Source organism: Drosophila albomicans, chromosome 3, assembly GCF_009650485.2.
Source record: "Drosophila albomicans strain 15112-1751.03 chromosome 3, ASM965048v2, whole genome shotgun sequence".
Classification (NCBI taxonomy): domain Eukaryota; kingdom Metazoa; phylum Arthropoda; class Insecta; order Diptera; family Drosophilidae; genus Drosophila; species Drosophila albomicans.
The window spans coordinates 41,201,982-41,215,891 of record NC_047629.2 but is presented as its reverse complement, the minus strand read 5'-3'; the positions used below and the strand labels follow the sequence as shown (position 1 = coordinate 41,215,891).

Below are 13,910 nucleotides of genomic sequence, written 5' to 3'. Positions count from 1 at the left end.
ATAAAGATCTCCGGTTCGAATCCAGCAAGAGTCAACTTGATTAAAATATATTATATTCAACAACATTTTTGTTATGTTTAATTTATTTAAATTAAAATAAAGTTGCAATTTCAACAACTACTACATGATAAGATTAAATGTATATATATATATTTATATGGGGGGAGGGGAACTTTAAGCGCTATATAGAAAATAGTTAATGCATGTATCGCATTTATTGCACATTTGCTAATTATCATCGTGTTATCTGTTTGTATTGCTGTAAGAATATGTCATTTGTTTACATATACCTATATATGTATCTCTTTGCCTCTCGATCCATTTTCTCTATATAAAATAGTTATCTGTGGTTATTCCATATCACACACGTTCCAAAAAACTTAAATTTACAATGAAAAACCAAACGGAATTTAAGACACTTAGATGCTGGAAGTTCGAGGGCGTTGTGGTTTAGGGTTCTGATCGATCATCGTAGTATTTTGAAGCGTTTTTATTAGCGTTAACTTGGACTTAACACTGTCCATCTGGCGATTCGGTTAGAATGTGTTTGTATCCATTGCTGCCCAGGTACATGTGCTCACGACGGAACTGATAAGGAATCTGCTATGGAAGACAGTTCATATTGCATTTCAATCTGTATAAGTTATGTTTAGAATTATGACTTACAGTGCCTGGAGCTGGGCAAGGAATAGCAACCGTAGCGATCTCTCGCAATTTGTTCATTGTACGCAGACTTTGGTAGAAGCTGTGCATTACATACCACTTGACTGCATCCATGCAGAGCAGCGAATAACTAACGACAACTGCAAAAAGTAACCAGCTGATCTTAAGTTTGAACATAACTATGAAATCGAAATAAAAACTTACAGTACAAACACTGTCCACCAAATATCATGGGTAATTTCGTATCCTTTAGCATGAAGACAAAAACTCCAGCAGCGATTACGCCCAGAAACTCCATAACCAGCCAAGGTATTATTAAGCCCGGCTTATTCTTGTAGACCCCAAAGAAGAGTGCAATGGTACTCAGAGCATAGACTATTGTAATGCTGGCCAGCACATAAAGTGCATTTTCGGTAGCATCGGCTAGTTGAGCGGCCGTCTTGAGACGCATGTCGTTGTGGAACGGAGACATATTGTAGAATCCACTATCCTTCTGATCCGCAATGTCCAGATCAAGCAGCAATCGCATTTGCTCTGCATGCGCCAAACAAAGGAGCACCACAAACAGAATGGAATGCGCGATGAGCTGGAAGGATTTAAAAGTAGGGAATCACGCATGAATTTCGGATACTTTCAGTGTTGCACAATATTTCGCAATTTTGGCGCTAACAATTCGCAAGTGGTTTTAGCAATTCTCACAACGACACAAGCAACGTTTATCGCTCGAGCTTTAAAAAGGGCGCTCGTCTTTGGCATGTTCCAATGTCAGGAACAATAGTGCAGACGCATTGCGCCGTTGGCTCATCCATTCGCCCCTCGTTGGGCGGGGGCGTGCGCTAAATTGCCGCCTTCGATGGGTTTCTAGCGTGCTCAGTGGGGTATGGCTTTGCATATCCAGTGCATAATTTTTTTTGTTAGGGGTTTGCGGCTGCACATTTTATGGCATTGTTTTGTGTCCGTGCGCTGTGCCCCACTTGATTAATCCATTACATAAGCGCGTGTGTGGAAGCTTATGTGCATCATCGTTGTCGCAATCAATGCAATAACAACACTTACCAGCTGGTAGATGCTCGTCAGCAATGCTGTGGTCCGTAGATTACGCGGTGATATGGGCGACATCATCATTTCCCAGATGCGGCGACAGCTCCACTTGCCACCTGTGCTGACCGTGGGCAGCAACATTATTTCGCGTGTGTTTTCCACGTATTTGTTTACTTTTTAATCAATTTATGGATTTTTCTTTCACTCAACTAAAGTATATTACTTTGCCACTGGCTGCGACTCGTCGCAATCGTTTCGTCATCCAATTGCCAATGACAACTTAAGGGTTGGCGCTTCATTTGCAGCTCCCACGTACGTACATTAAATTGAAACTTGCGAGAGCTTTTCGCGGAAACGCGGCGGAGGCGCATCGTACATTTCCAAGGTCTGTTTTGATATTCGGAGAGCTTTCGAATGTTTGTTTTGCATGTGCAACAACTCTTTCGCATCGAGGGTATATCAAGTGTACGAACTGATTTGTTTGATTTGGAATTTTAGTAGAGACTTGAGGTGATAATAATTGTGTCGCTACTTGCTAAAAATGTAACATAAAGTATATCTCCACAAAATAGATACTGAACTGAAAACTATCTTAGTTAAATTGCCTTAAAATACCGTTACAAATTATTGATATTCATGAGATACGCATACTTTATCTCTTAGCTAATAAGGTTACTGGCTAAAGAAAGATTTACTATAATAAAAATTTGTCAAATCACGTTGAAAACTAAAAACTATAAAAAAAACAAAAATTTTATAATATAGTATACAATTTCTAATAACATTTAACAAACACGGTAAAATTAAAGTGGAACTCGCAAATAATATTGTAATTTACATAATATTGTAGTTTTATGTATTTTTAATGAGTTAATAGTTGATATTTGGGTTAAATATAGATAATCTTTTTTGCTGACAAAAAATATATTTTCCGGATTATGAACTTACATTTGAAATTATAAAATTATATCATTTATCTGTTTGTTAACCAAATTTAAGAGTATTTCAATAACGTGCATCACTAAACACTTTAGCTTTCGAAGCTTTTAGGGGGTTGTTTTTAAGCGTTGCAGACGCGCAGATGTTTATCGCCGTGAGACAATGCAAAGCTTTTAGCGCAAAGCTTTTTGTTGTGGCCAGTGTTGCCAGATGTTGGCGGCACATCCGAAATAAAGCAATTAAAATGTGGTTCCTACCGCTGCGGGCCGTTTGCTATGATAAATTTTACATTTTAAAAGTCAATTTACACTGAACTATAAAAATGTAACATAAATTTTGCCAAAGCAGGCCATAAAATTGGCCAGGCCGAAGAAGACGAAGCAGTTGCTGGATGAGGTACTTTGTGGCCAGAAGAATCAGAGTCGTAGTCTAAAAGAGTCGAAGAGTTGGAGTCGTGCCACTGACTGTTGCCAATGGCAACTGGCGCTCCTCCTGTGTCAGCTACTTGCACGCTTAATTGATTGTTTTTCTACGAGCTGGCGAGGATGATGCGATGGAGCACTCACAATGTTTCAACCACCAGCACCACCATCATCATGATGAAGATGATGAAGACCTCAGGGGCAAAATATGCATTGCTGTTTTCTTCTGGTTGTTGCTGCTTTGTGTTGTTGTTGGCATTGTTGTTTGCGGCTTGTTATCATTGGGCGTGTTTTATTAACTTTTAAGCTGCATGCACGCGAGGGGCCATAAAAAGTGCAACTGGCGGTGGCGCAAATCCAAAAGTCAATTAAAAATTTTTTACATTTGTTTGCACACAACAACGCGAACGCAAACGCGCGCTGTTCTGAATGCGTTAAGCTCAACCTGACTCGCAACCTGAACTCGAGACTTCACTCCAGCGAAGAACTTGGCGCGATAATCATAACTGCAAAAAAGTAAGCAACTACGCGCAGGCGTCGCCCCGTTCATAATTTATGGCCTCAACAGAGGCCGGCTCTTCAAGTATTGAAATATCATCTTCCAGCCATTTGCCGTTCAATTTGCGTTCGCAACGCTCTTTTGATTGGTTTTTCGCCCCCCTCTCAACCCAACTGCAGCAGCTGCAGCAACAGCAGAAGCAACAACTTGGCTACAAATTGATTGCCTTAAAGTAACTTGTAAAATGCTTCTAAGCAAGCGTTGCAAGCCAAAACTTGAGAGCCACTTTAAACGGCTGAAACAGAAGCAACATTACAAATGTGTGGCGTTATTGCCACGGGGGAGGAGCTGCAACAGTTGCAGCCACAACAGCAACAGCTTCAGCTGCAAGAGGAAGGCTTTGATTAAAAAATAAAAAAAAAGGAAAAGAAAAAGAAAACTGAAAACTTGACCATTCGAGTGGGAGCCGATTCGAAAAGCAATCGCTGTTGTTAACAAGCATTTCAGCGCATGACAATTGGCATGCACACCTTCGGGCCATTAATATGCACCACATTGCAGCAGCAACGATGACTGTTGCTGTTGCAAGTTGGCAACAACTTCAGTCTGACTGAATCTGCTGCACTTTCATGTCATTTAACTATTTGTAATTCGATCTCTAGGGGTTTCGTATTGCTTAGTTATTTAATCACTGCAATCGCTCGAGCATAAATAACATTTACTCGACTTATTTGCACAATTTGTTTGCCTGTTTTGACAGTCTGTTGCTCAGGCTGCAGGCTGCAATTGAAATCGATCTGGTAGCCGGTTAAACGAAATTCTAAATTCTCGAAAAAAAATTTAGTTGCTCTGCGATTTTGTTCTTATCTAAAAACCGAATTGGTAGCAATCATTTTGAAGTGGATTTTAATTAAAAAGAGATGCGACGATCGATATGAATATTATATGATTAGAAAATTCAAGAAGAAAAGAAACTAGCAAAATAATAATATATCATATAAATTTGATAATTATAATAAATTATAAATCTATAAATTTTTCTAAATAGAAATTTTGAATGAAATAAATCTAGAAATGAAAACAAAATGCATAATAAAAGAGACAATGAATTTTAGAACAGCTATGACAATTCAATTTATGAATTATTGATTTGGAAAAAATCTTAGGTTTTTAATTCACTTTAAGAGATTTCATAATTTTGTGTATCCTTAAACATTTAGAAACTTATTACTTTTATAATTTAATGCGATCAATTTAATTTAATGATTTAATTCAAGTAAATTACTTTACAACTTTACAATCACTTTACAACTTCATTTTATTTAACTCTCAAATCATGTAAAATTTAATCATGTTAACTTAAATATTTCATGATTATAGTAAGCCTTAGACTAAGGAACAATTTTTCAATCTCCCCATAAAGTAATTTATAGATATTGACTAACTAATATGTGCTCAATTAAATTCTCTAAACCGAAATCTAGTATTTCAATGTACCCTTAAAGTTATGTAGAGCTTTTCATTGTCAAAAATGACAAAATCCGCAGAAGGGATGGGAATTGTATAGAAAACAGCTGATCTTGAAGAAACGAAATTGTACTTAAAAGTCAGTTTATTCGAATAAGACTTATGAAGAACATTGAAAAATCAGTCCAAAGTCTTGTATCTCCATCATACATACTTTATTCTATTTGTTCATAAAAGATTACTATTATATTTATTAATAACAGTGTAACTAAATATGAGTAAGCTTCTCAAATACTTAAAAAACAAATATGTATTCCAAGGAGTAAGTATTCTTTTTTTTTTGGGAATATGTATCTCATAAAGTTACCAGTTCACCAAATCTTGGCGATACCTTAGGGCAATCATCCTCTCTGGATTACACTTAGTATCAAAGTTACTAAGTGTTTTTCTAAGAAATTATGCCTAATGTTAAGCCAAGTGTACGCATATGTGTAAGCCTTCAGGCTATATATCTCATGTTAGTCACGTTTTGGAGTCACCCATCAATATCAATTGTTACACATATTTGCATGGCTCAAACAACGCAGCGTGTTGTTAACAATGCGTCACCCGAAGTTTGCATCGAATATGGAAAATTTTTGTGAATTGGAGAAGAGTGCGCGATTTTGGGATGTCGCTTGTCAGTTTTTCAACGTGAGCTCGATTATGTGCAATGATGATGAAGATGTTAGCATTTCCGATTAAACGCACTCGCTCCCTCTTGAGGCAGCAACAACACAAACAACATGGCAAACAAGCACAGATGGGGGCGAATTGTAGCCCTCGAATCTCAAGGGTGTGTTCAATTGTGTCAATTTAACGCCTTTTATAGCACCCCGCCAACACAACAACGAGTCGATGAGTCGACGAGTGTCCGCCACCCACTTCAGAGGACGGGCGCCAGGATAACAGGACAACACTCCTGTGCTGCATGTTGGGCATATTAATTATTGCACATTCGATGATGCTGATGGTGATGATGATGATGATGATGGTGGCCAGAGTCAGCCAGAGTTTAGCCTCGCTCGATTTGCTCGACGGCACTAAGTGTTAATTACACCCCAACGCGACTCCTCCTTCCCCTCTCTCCCTGGATGTATTTACAAAATGTATGCTCGCTTTACGCTCAACAAACGTGATTATTAGTAGTAGTTGTCTCTGTCTAAATATTGAAAATTGATAATACAAGTGTGCATGGCATTTATCTAGCATATCTCCTGGACTGCTTCTCGTTTGTCGCATCATCGCCATCGGCAAACTGACAGGCAGGATAATGTTCAGGCTTTCCTAACATAGTTTGTCACACACAGTTGCGATGTGTGATGCGGCTGAATAAGCAACAAATTGCAATTTAATTGCACACTATCAATGTGGGCAGACTTTGTTACATAACACAGAGAGTGCGAGTATTCATCGGCTTGCGTGTTACATTCTCATATTCAAATTTATCAAGATGCTGCAGTATCAATATCAATTGCCATAGACTAATTGCTAACTAAACTTATTTGGTACACATCAGAAATTAGTTCTTCGTTAATATATCTCATTTTACAGTTAAATTATGATTTTCTTCATATAAAAGATAGAGTTAAGAAATGATTAAAGAATTTTTTCAGATTGTACATTTAAACTAGTTTTATATAAATTCAGTTTAATTTTATTTTTAGTATTTTTTATTTCGAAGCATATTAATTTTTATTTTTTTTATTTTTCATCTCTTACTATTAGAAAAATTTCTAAACGCTTTCGCTTCTTTGTTTTATTAATAACTTTGCAAGATTTTGCAGTTGATTTATTTTATTTTTAAAATGTATTTGGTAGATGCATTTTAGTTGCAAGATTCAACAAGAAAGTTTCTGATTTGTTAATCATTTAATGTTGTTCATGAAGCTTAAATATTTTATTATTTGCTAATTTAGTTTACAAATTATAATGAAAAATACTTTAGATTTTACAATGAAATTCGAAATTTTAATTATATTTTTCTAAGAGTATCTAAAAGCTGAAACTACATTTGAAAAATAAACTAATTATATTTTTCTAAGAGAATCTTTTAGGCAATAAATATTATATAAATAATTTTATTCATACGACTAAAGCAAATATCTATACTTTTTTTGTATTATATTTAAATGAATTTTTGTAATTTTTAGGGTAAATTGTCTTTAGATATTTTTAAACTTGAGTTTAAACTTGAAACAACTGTCACTAAAATTCGAGTTGGGCTTGATGGACACCTTAAAGGCATTGTGAGGATTGCTCCCAGTGCGGCTCAGGAGCTGTCACCGGGGCTCTAGCTTGGGCAAATATCCTTGATATCATTTAGTCAACTGGAAAAAATTCAATCAGCATACTTGGCAAATATTCAACAGAGCTGGCAGCAGCAGCAGAAGCAGCGATAGAAGCAGAGGAAAGGCAGCGATTGTTTGAGTGAACAGCGGGGAGTTGGGCGGTGGGATACATTTAGAAGATGGGTGGGAGAAGAGCAAAAGAAGAGGTGGGAAGGAGAGGGCAAGGCGGGTGGAACGTTGCATAAATCAACAGCAAATAAAATGCTGATACGCTGAAAGTTCGCCGAGTCTTCGATGCTGAAACAAAACATGCGAAGCGGAATCGGAATCGGGCAAAAATTCGCATTCACGATAATTGAATTTCTGTGCAGGAGCAGAAAAAGGAATAGAAATAGGAACAGGGAGCACAAAAAAAAGTAATGTTAAGAGAAGGGAGGGAGGGAGGGTAGGAAAAGCGACTCAGTGGAGCCAGCAGCAGCGTGTCCAGCGATGCATGCGTCGCACGTAGCCGGAGGAGCAAGTGGAGACGAGCGAGGATTACACAGAGAGAAAGCCAAAGCGAGGGAGGGAGGAACTGAAGGACAGGACAGAGCACAGTGCGCCCATATTATGTGCACAATAAATAGACGTGATCAGCATGCCCAAGGAGAAGCAGTCAGCAGCCAGTCAGGCAGTCAGGCATTTGGGTTTGCTTGCCAGCAGCTCTATAGCTAAGTCGTTCTTGGTCTCGTTCTCGTTCTCGTTCTGTGTCGTGCTCTGCCTCGTCCTTGCGCTTGACTGAGCGGCAACATCGCTGGCTGCATGCTGAGCAAAGGAGCCGCAGCACGAGTGAAGGAAGCACTTGAGAGGATGTTGCCAGCGTTGCCGCTGCGTCTTCCCGTGCTGTTTCCGGCTTTTGTTGCTGCCCAAAAGTGCTCGACAAAATCTTTTGTGTGAATCCCTCCCAACACATTGTGCGTCTCCCTTTTTTTTTGGGGGTAGCTAAGTATCCCGCCGCATCCCCAAACTCCTCCACACACACAGCGGAGGAGGCAAACTTCGGAAAAACAAGGCGAAGGCGAAGGCGTCGAACTTTTTATGTTAACTTACTTTGTAGTTTCTTCTTATTTGCAACTTTGATTTTTGTTTATTTTTGCTTGAGGCAACATCTTCAACCCCCCAAAAAAACACATGACACGCAAGGGGCGACAGGGAAGAAGCAGAGCAGGCCGCACGCATGCAACCCCCAGCGGAGCGAAAGAGACGGAGCGACATGGAAAAAGTAAAATAAAATAAAAATGGCGACGGGGCGCCAAGTTTGCACAAAGTAAAAGGAAAAATTTCTGAGCTGTTTAGCATGGGAAATTTTCATGCTCAGCTCTGTTTCTCTATCTCTTTTTCCCTGCGAGCTTTTCCTTGGGGTTCTGCGCTTTAAAATGCGCCATTTTGTTGTTTACCCAGTCACCCCCCTCTCCCCCGCTGCCACCACCGCCACCGCCTTCAGCAAGCTGACCCAGCTGGCAGCTGTCGCTGCCACGCCCACGTGCGCCCCCAATCTGACCAAGCGGAAGTTTTATGAATTTTGTACAAAGCAGCAAAGTTTTTCTGTGTCCTTTGGGGTTTATGCTTGTCGCTCGTCCTTTTTTTTATCCATCCGCTTTTCCATTTTTTCCTACACATTTTTCAGTGGCTCTTTGAATGTATCTCAAGCGCTGTGTGTTTGTGTGTGTCGTTGTATCTTTTGTGAAATCACTGCAGTGTGAATAATGTCGAGGAAAAAAGAAAAGCAAATTGAAAATAGGAAATTCATAAAAAATCAACAGCAAACTTTTGCGCAAGTGTTGAGCTATTCTTTCACCATAGATTGCCCCGGTCAAGGAGCTGGCAACTTAATTTTGTATAACTTAAATGTAAAGAATGGTGTTTGATAATTCCCATGCGGGTTATTATGCTTAGATTACAAATGTCGACTTTCGACTTTGTTTTTTTAGGGAAAATGTGTCAACCCTTTAACAAAAAGTGACAAACACCTAATGAAGTTATTAGAGCTGTCAATGAACTTCAACAAATTGACATTTAATGAAGTGCACGACCCGCACAATGATCTTTTAATTGCCACAGCAAACCCCTTAAAAAAAAAAATTCAGAAGAAACACCTAAAAAATTAACTTTAATCACTTTCGGGCTGATTGTCAGACCACAACGCTGACATGCGTATGCATATGGTCGTATATAACATAATATAATAATAATTATGATGTTGCCGCCAATTGACGACAGGCGAGCACACAGAGCGTGAAGCGTTGCGTTGCGTTGTGCAACGTTAGGTTTTTCAACCCTTCGACCAGCTAATCAACATTAGGTGTCGCAACTAAGGCAAAGAGTTTCTTATTTTCAATTATATAGTATACCTTTAAGAAGTGTACTATGAAAGTATAACACAATGTATATAATACCAAACTTTAATGTTGAATGATTTTAAGGATTTTGTGTAAGTCTTTGCTCATTAAACTTTTCTAATTTCTGAAAGAAACAATCGCACAAACCATCTTTCTAAATCTATAATTTCGCACTTCTAACTGATTTTATTATATTTCTAAGGCTTTTACTTTGGTAATATAATACATAGAGAAATGTTTTTTTACATTCTTCACTTAACGAAACTAATATCAATATTTAATTTTATTTGTAGTGACATTAGATAATGAAGTGGAATTTATTCTACTCTATTTAATATATTTTTTAAAGAATCCGAAGATATGTAAATATGAAAAGATGTAAAAAATATGTTATATATGGTTTATAATTTATTATTTGGTTGCATTTAAATATGTTTGTTTGGTTTCATGAAGTATGATGAAATAACATTAAGCTTAAAGAAGAGTACAAGAATTTAAAAATTATTTAAAACTAAATGTTGTTTAGAATTCAAACATAATATACATATTCTAAGCTACTATATATACTATAGTATATTACTACATAGTATAAAGGTAATAATTTATTTTGTATGGTTGCATTTATTAATACTTTTTATTTTATGAAATATGTTTTCAAAATAAATGTTGTCTGAAGTTTCTAAAGAACATTTTCATTTTTACTATTGTATTTTTCTTGAGATAAAATAGTATTTACACTATAGTGTGGTATAATTTAGTATATAGAAACAATAGTATACTTATACTATACTTACAGTTTAATAGTAAGCTACTTACTATAAAATATTAAATATATAATATATTATAGTAAGTAACTTTTCTTTTCTTTTATTTCTTCTATCTTATACTATAGAACAGTAAGTAGTATAAATTTAGTTAAAAAAGACTATACTATAATTTGTATTTTTATTATTGTTTTATATAGCTCAAGACAAAATAGTGAAAATAAAAATGTTCTTTGGAAATAATAATATACGAGGTGTGTTCAAAAAGTAAGGTGACTTTGTATTTTCAAGAAAAACTATTAATTTATTTATCAATATTTATGTTGTCCCCTTCAAAGTAATCCCCCTCAGATACAATACACTTATGCCAACGGTTTTTTCCAATCCTCAAAGCACTTCCCATAAGCACTTTTCGGTATATAGCCTTGAGCTCTTTCAGCGATGCAGTCTTTTTTCGGTATTGGCTCACCTGGGCTCTTCCATTGGGACGATTGGGCTTTGGTTTCGATATCATAACCATATACCCATGATTCGTCACCAGTTATGACCCTTCTGAGTAAATCTGGGTCGTCGTTGACGTCATTCAACAGCTCTTGAGCTCATGCTCATGCGACGGTTCTTTTGGTCAAAATTCAGCAATTTCGGAACAAACTTCGCTGACACACGACTCATGCCCAAAATGTTTGAAAAAATTTCATGGCACGAGCCAAGCGATATACCGACATCTTCAGCAACTTCTCTGATAGTGATTCGACGATTTTCCAAAACAATTTTCGTCACTGCTTGAACGTTTTCATCAGTTGTTGACGTGCTTGGGCGTCCAGAGCGAGGCTGGTCATTGGCATCTTCCCGGCTATCTTGGAAGAGTTTGTACCACTTGTACACATTTTTTTTTACTCAGAACAGTTTCACCGTATGCCACTGTCAACATTTCAAGTGTTTCAGAGCAGTTAATTTTATTTTTTACACAAAATTTGATGCAAATCCTTTGATCCATATTTATCGATAGCAAAAATCACCGGGCACGCAAAACAACTTGTAACCTTTACGCCTCTCACAACCAAACAAAAAAGGGGATTCAACTGAAACTTGGTACAGATGTTAGGGAAGAGTGTACCAATATAACAAAACAAAAAAATCGATAATCGAAAATATGTTGCCCGCGAAATTTGAAAAGTCACCTTACTTTTTGAACACACCTCGTACTATAGTATAATATAGTATGTAGTTTACTAAACAACAGTAAGTAGTAAAGTTTAAGGTGAAGAGCACCTGAGACATTTAAATTTTACCTCGTGGAATTGTTGGCTAAAGGAAATCATAAAAAATAGACATGTTTATTACGTTTCGGCGGTTAGATTTGCATCTCATTTTTACACTCATTAGCTGGCTGACTTGGCGGCAACTACACACACACACACACACACCGTCACAGACATGTGTATACTATGTTGCATTTGTAGTTGTTGCAGTAAAAGTTGTGTTGCTGCCTGGAAGGCTGAATTGAGTTGGCTTTCTCAGGCGAATTAACATAAATTATGCACGCCCACTTTGCAAATGTAGCTCGTGCGTGGCAAAGACTGCCGTGGCGTCTCGCTGTTGCCACACTGTTGCACGTGCTGCGCTGTTGCTGCTGCTGTTGTTGCCACCCCAACAGGTGCGTGGACGCACAATTAAGTTGCAAGAGTAAAAGTAGCAGCAACTGCCTTGCGGCGTTATTGAGTTTTAATATTTTATGTGCGCTAAAGGACGCTTCAACCTATGCAAAGCGAGCCAAAAAAGGCGCAACGAACTTAATAAACGAATTAGAATTAGCCAGCTTGAGGCGGCGCAGCATGAGGCAGGGGAAAATGTGGCACAATAGCGCCACCCTGTGGTGGCAACAACTCCCACTAGCAAATGGCGACTGGCTCACATAATCGAATTTATTTATTCTGGGCTCTGGTTTTGCTTTTGTCAAAGTTTTTCAGAGTTTCAAGTGCCTCGACCCAGTTGCCATCAAAGTCCCTCCACTAACCACATTGCCACACACACATACACAGACACACATACACACACACGAGATTTGATGCTCTGTGAAATTAGCAGCATAAGATTGGATTATCTTTATGTGACTGCCACTCCAGCAGCGACCCTTTGCCTTTGCCTTTGCCACTCTTTTATTTACATTTTCTATTTTTTTTTTTTTTTTTGTTGTTGTTGTTGTGTTCGTTGTTGTCAGCCCTATGATTATGTATGTTGAAGCACGTGCCACGATTAGGCGAACAAAGCTGCGTCCAAGCGTGAGAGGAGTCGCTGTCAATGCGGATCGAAGCACTTTTTGTTGATATTGTTGCTAATTTACTTAAGTCGAGTGTTCACACAATAAGGGTTGATATTCGACAACTCTTAAAACTTATCTGTTTTAGTTCTCTGATTTATAATGCAACAATATTTTGTAGCTATCCCAGCTGTTTGATACCTTACGCACTTGCAGCTGCATCTCCAGCGAACTCTAATTGGAACCCCATTGCTAGGCCTAAGTACTGAGCTGTATAGTAATGTTCATTCCGGCTGTAAGTCAATTAATCGGTCAAAGTGCGTGGCAATAACTCACGAGTCGAGAAACCGCGACAACCGCCAAAACGCGGCGTCAAAGTCAACGGGTAGTCGCAAGACGAAAGCCAAACCATCAGCGTAGCATGCAACAAAAGCCAAAAAGTAACCGACATTATCCAAACATCGAGACGTCTAAACTAGCCGCAATAAATTGCTGGGCTGGGCTCTCTCACTCCTCTCCTCTAGCGTCCGCGGCCAAAACTCTTCTCTTCCAACCGCACTCCATCTCCATCTCTATCTTCATCTTCGTCTCAGTATCTCGCTCTCTCTCTCTGTCGTTCTCTCGCTGTTTATTTGTTTGTTGGCTTTGACTCGCGCCTTTTTGTTTGTTTTTGATGTTGATGAATGTTGCCACAGTTGTTGGTGTTATTATTATTGCTGTTGCTGTTGTTGTTGTTGCTTTTGCTGTTCGAGTTGTTTAGTTAAATTTTTGGACTGTTGTTTTTAATGTTTTCATTTTGTGGCTGGACTTTTCCCTTACAACCGCTCTCTGTGTGCTGTGCGCCCTTTGCGTGCCTCTTGATGCATGCCCCGTCACATTTCACGGCCCGCAACGAGATCCACTTAACCTCATGATTGATATGTTGCAATAATTCTTATCAAACACAATGGCCCCACCATGAAATATTGACCACAACAGCGCCTTTTCCCACAAATGGCATATACTTACATACTTATTACCCAAATCCCATCTCATACACTTGCCTCAGGGCTAACTGACTTTCTGTGTTGCTTTCTGTAAACATATGTCTTTTATTATCTGGGAAAAATTTTTAAATTAAAACAAAAATTTATTCCATATGCTAAAT

General features: G+C 38.1%; 1 protein-coding gene and 1 non-coding gene across 3 annotated transcripts; one reads left to right on the top strand and one right to left on the bottom strand.

Annotated features, from left to right (window-relative positions):
• Window positions 1-71: 71 nt before the first annotated feature.
• On the bottom strand, window positions 72-2,006 carry LOC117566385 (uncharacterized). 2 transcript variants are annotated; one of them, XM_034245890.2, is made up of 4 exons: window positions 1,720-2,006; window positions 868-1,249; window positions 667-803; window positions 72-600 (listed from the first exon to the last, which is right to left on the bottom strand). In XM_034245890.2, the coding sequence occupies exons 1-4, from the start codon at window positions 1,843-1,845 to the stop codon at window positions 511-513; spliced, it is 735 nt and encodes a 244-aa protein (XP_034101781.1). In that variant the 5' UTR covers window positions 1,846-2,006; the 3' UTR covers window positions 72-510. The 2 variants fall into 2 exon arrangements, with proteins under 2 accessions (XP_034101781.1, XP_034101780.1); XM_034245889.2 differs by having other exon boundaries at window positions 74-603; window positions 1,720-1,998.
• Window positions 1,396-1,636, top strand: LOC117572839 (U11 spliceosomal RNA). The gene has a single exon (XR_004572575.1). It is a non-coding gene; the product is annotated as a U11 spliceosomal RNA (small nuclear RNA).
• Window positions 2,007-13,910: the final 11,904 nt, after the last annotated feature.

Bases quoted from the DNA above. Each gene is read 5' to 3' on its own strand.
- LOC117566385 (XM_034245889.2), bottom strand. From the start codon at position 1,845: ATGTTGCTGCCCACGGTCAGCACAGGTGGCAAGTGGAGCTGTCGCCGC. The intron at 1,250-1,719 runs GTAAGTGTTGTT...AAATCCTTCCAG, and splicing joins TGACGAGCATCTACCAGCTG to CTCATCGCGCATTCCATTCT. The intron at 804-867 runs GTAAGTTTTTAT...TACTTTTTGCAG, and splicing joins TGGTGGACAGTGTTTGTACT to TTGTCGTTAGTTATTCGCTG.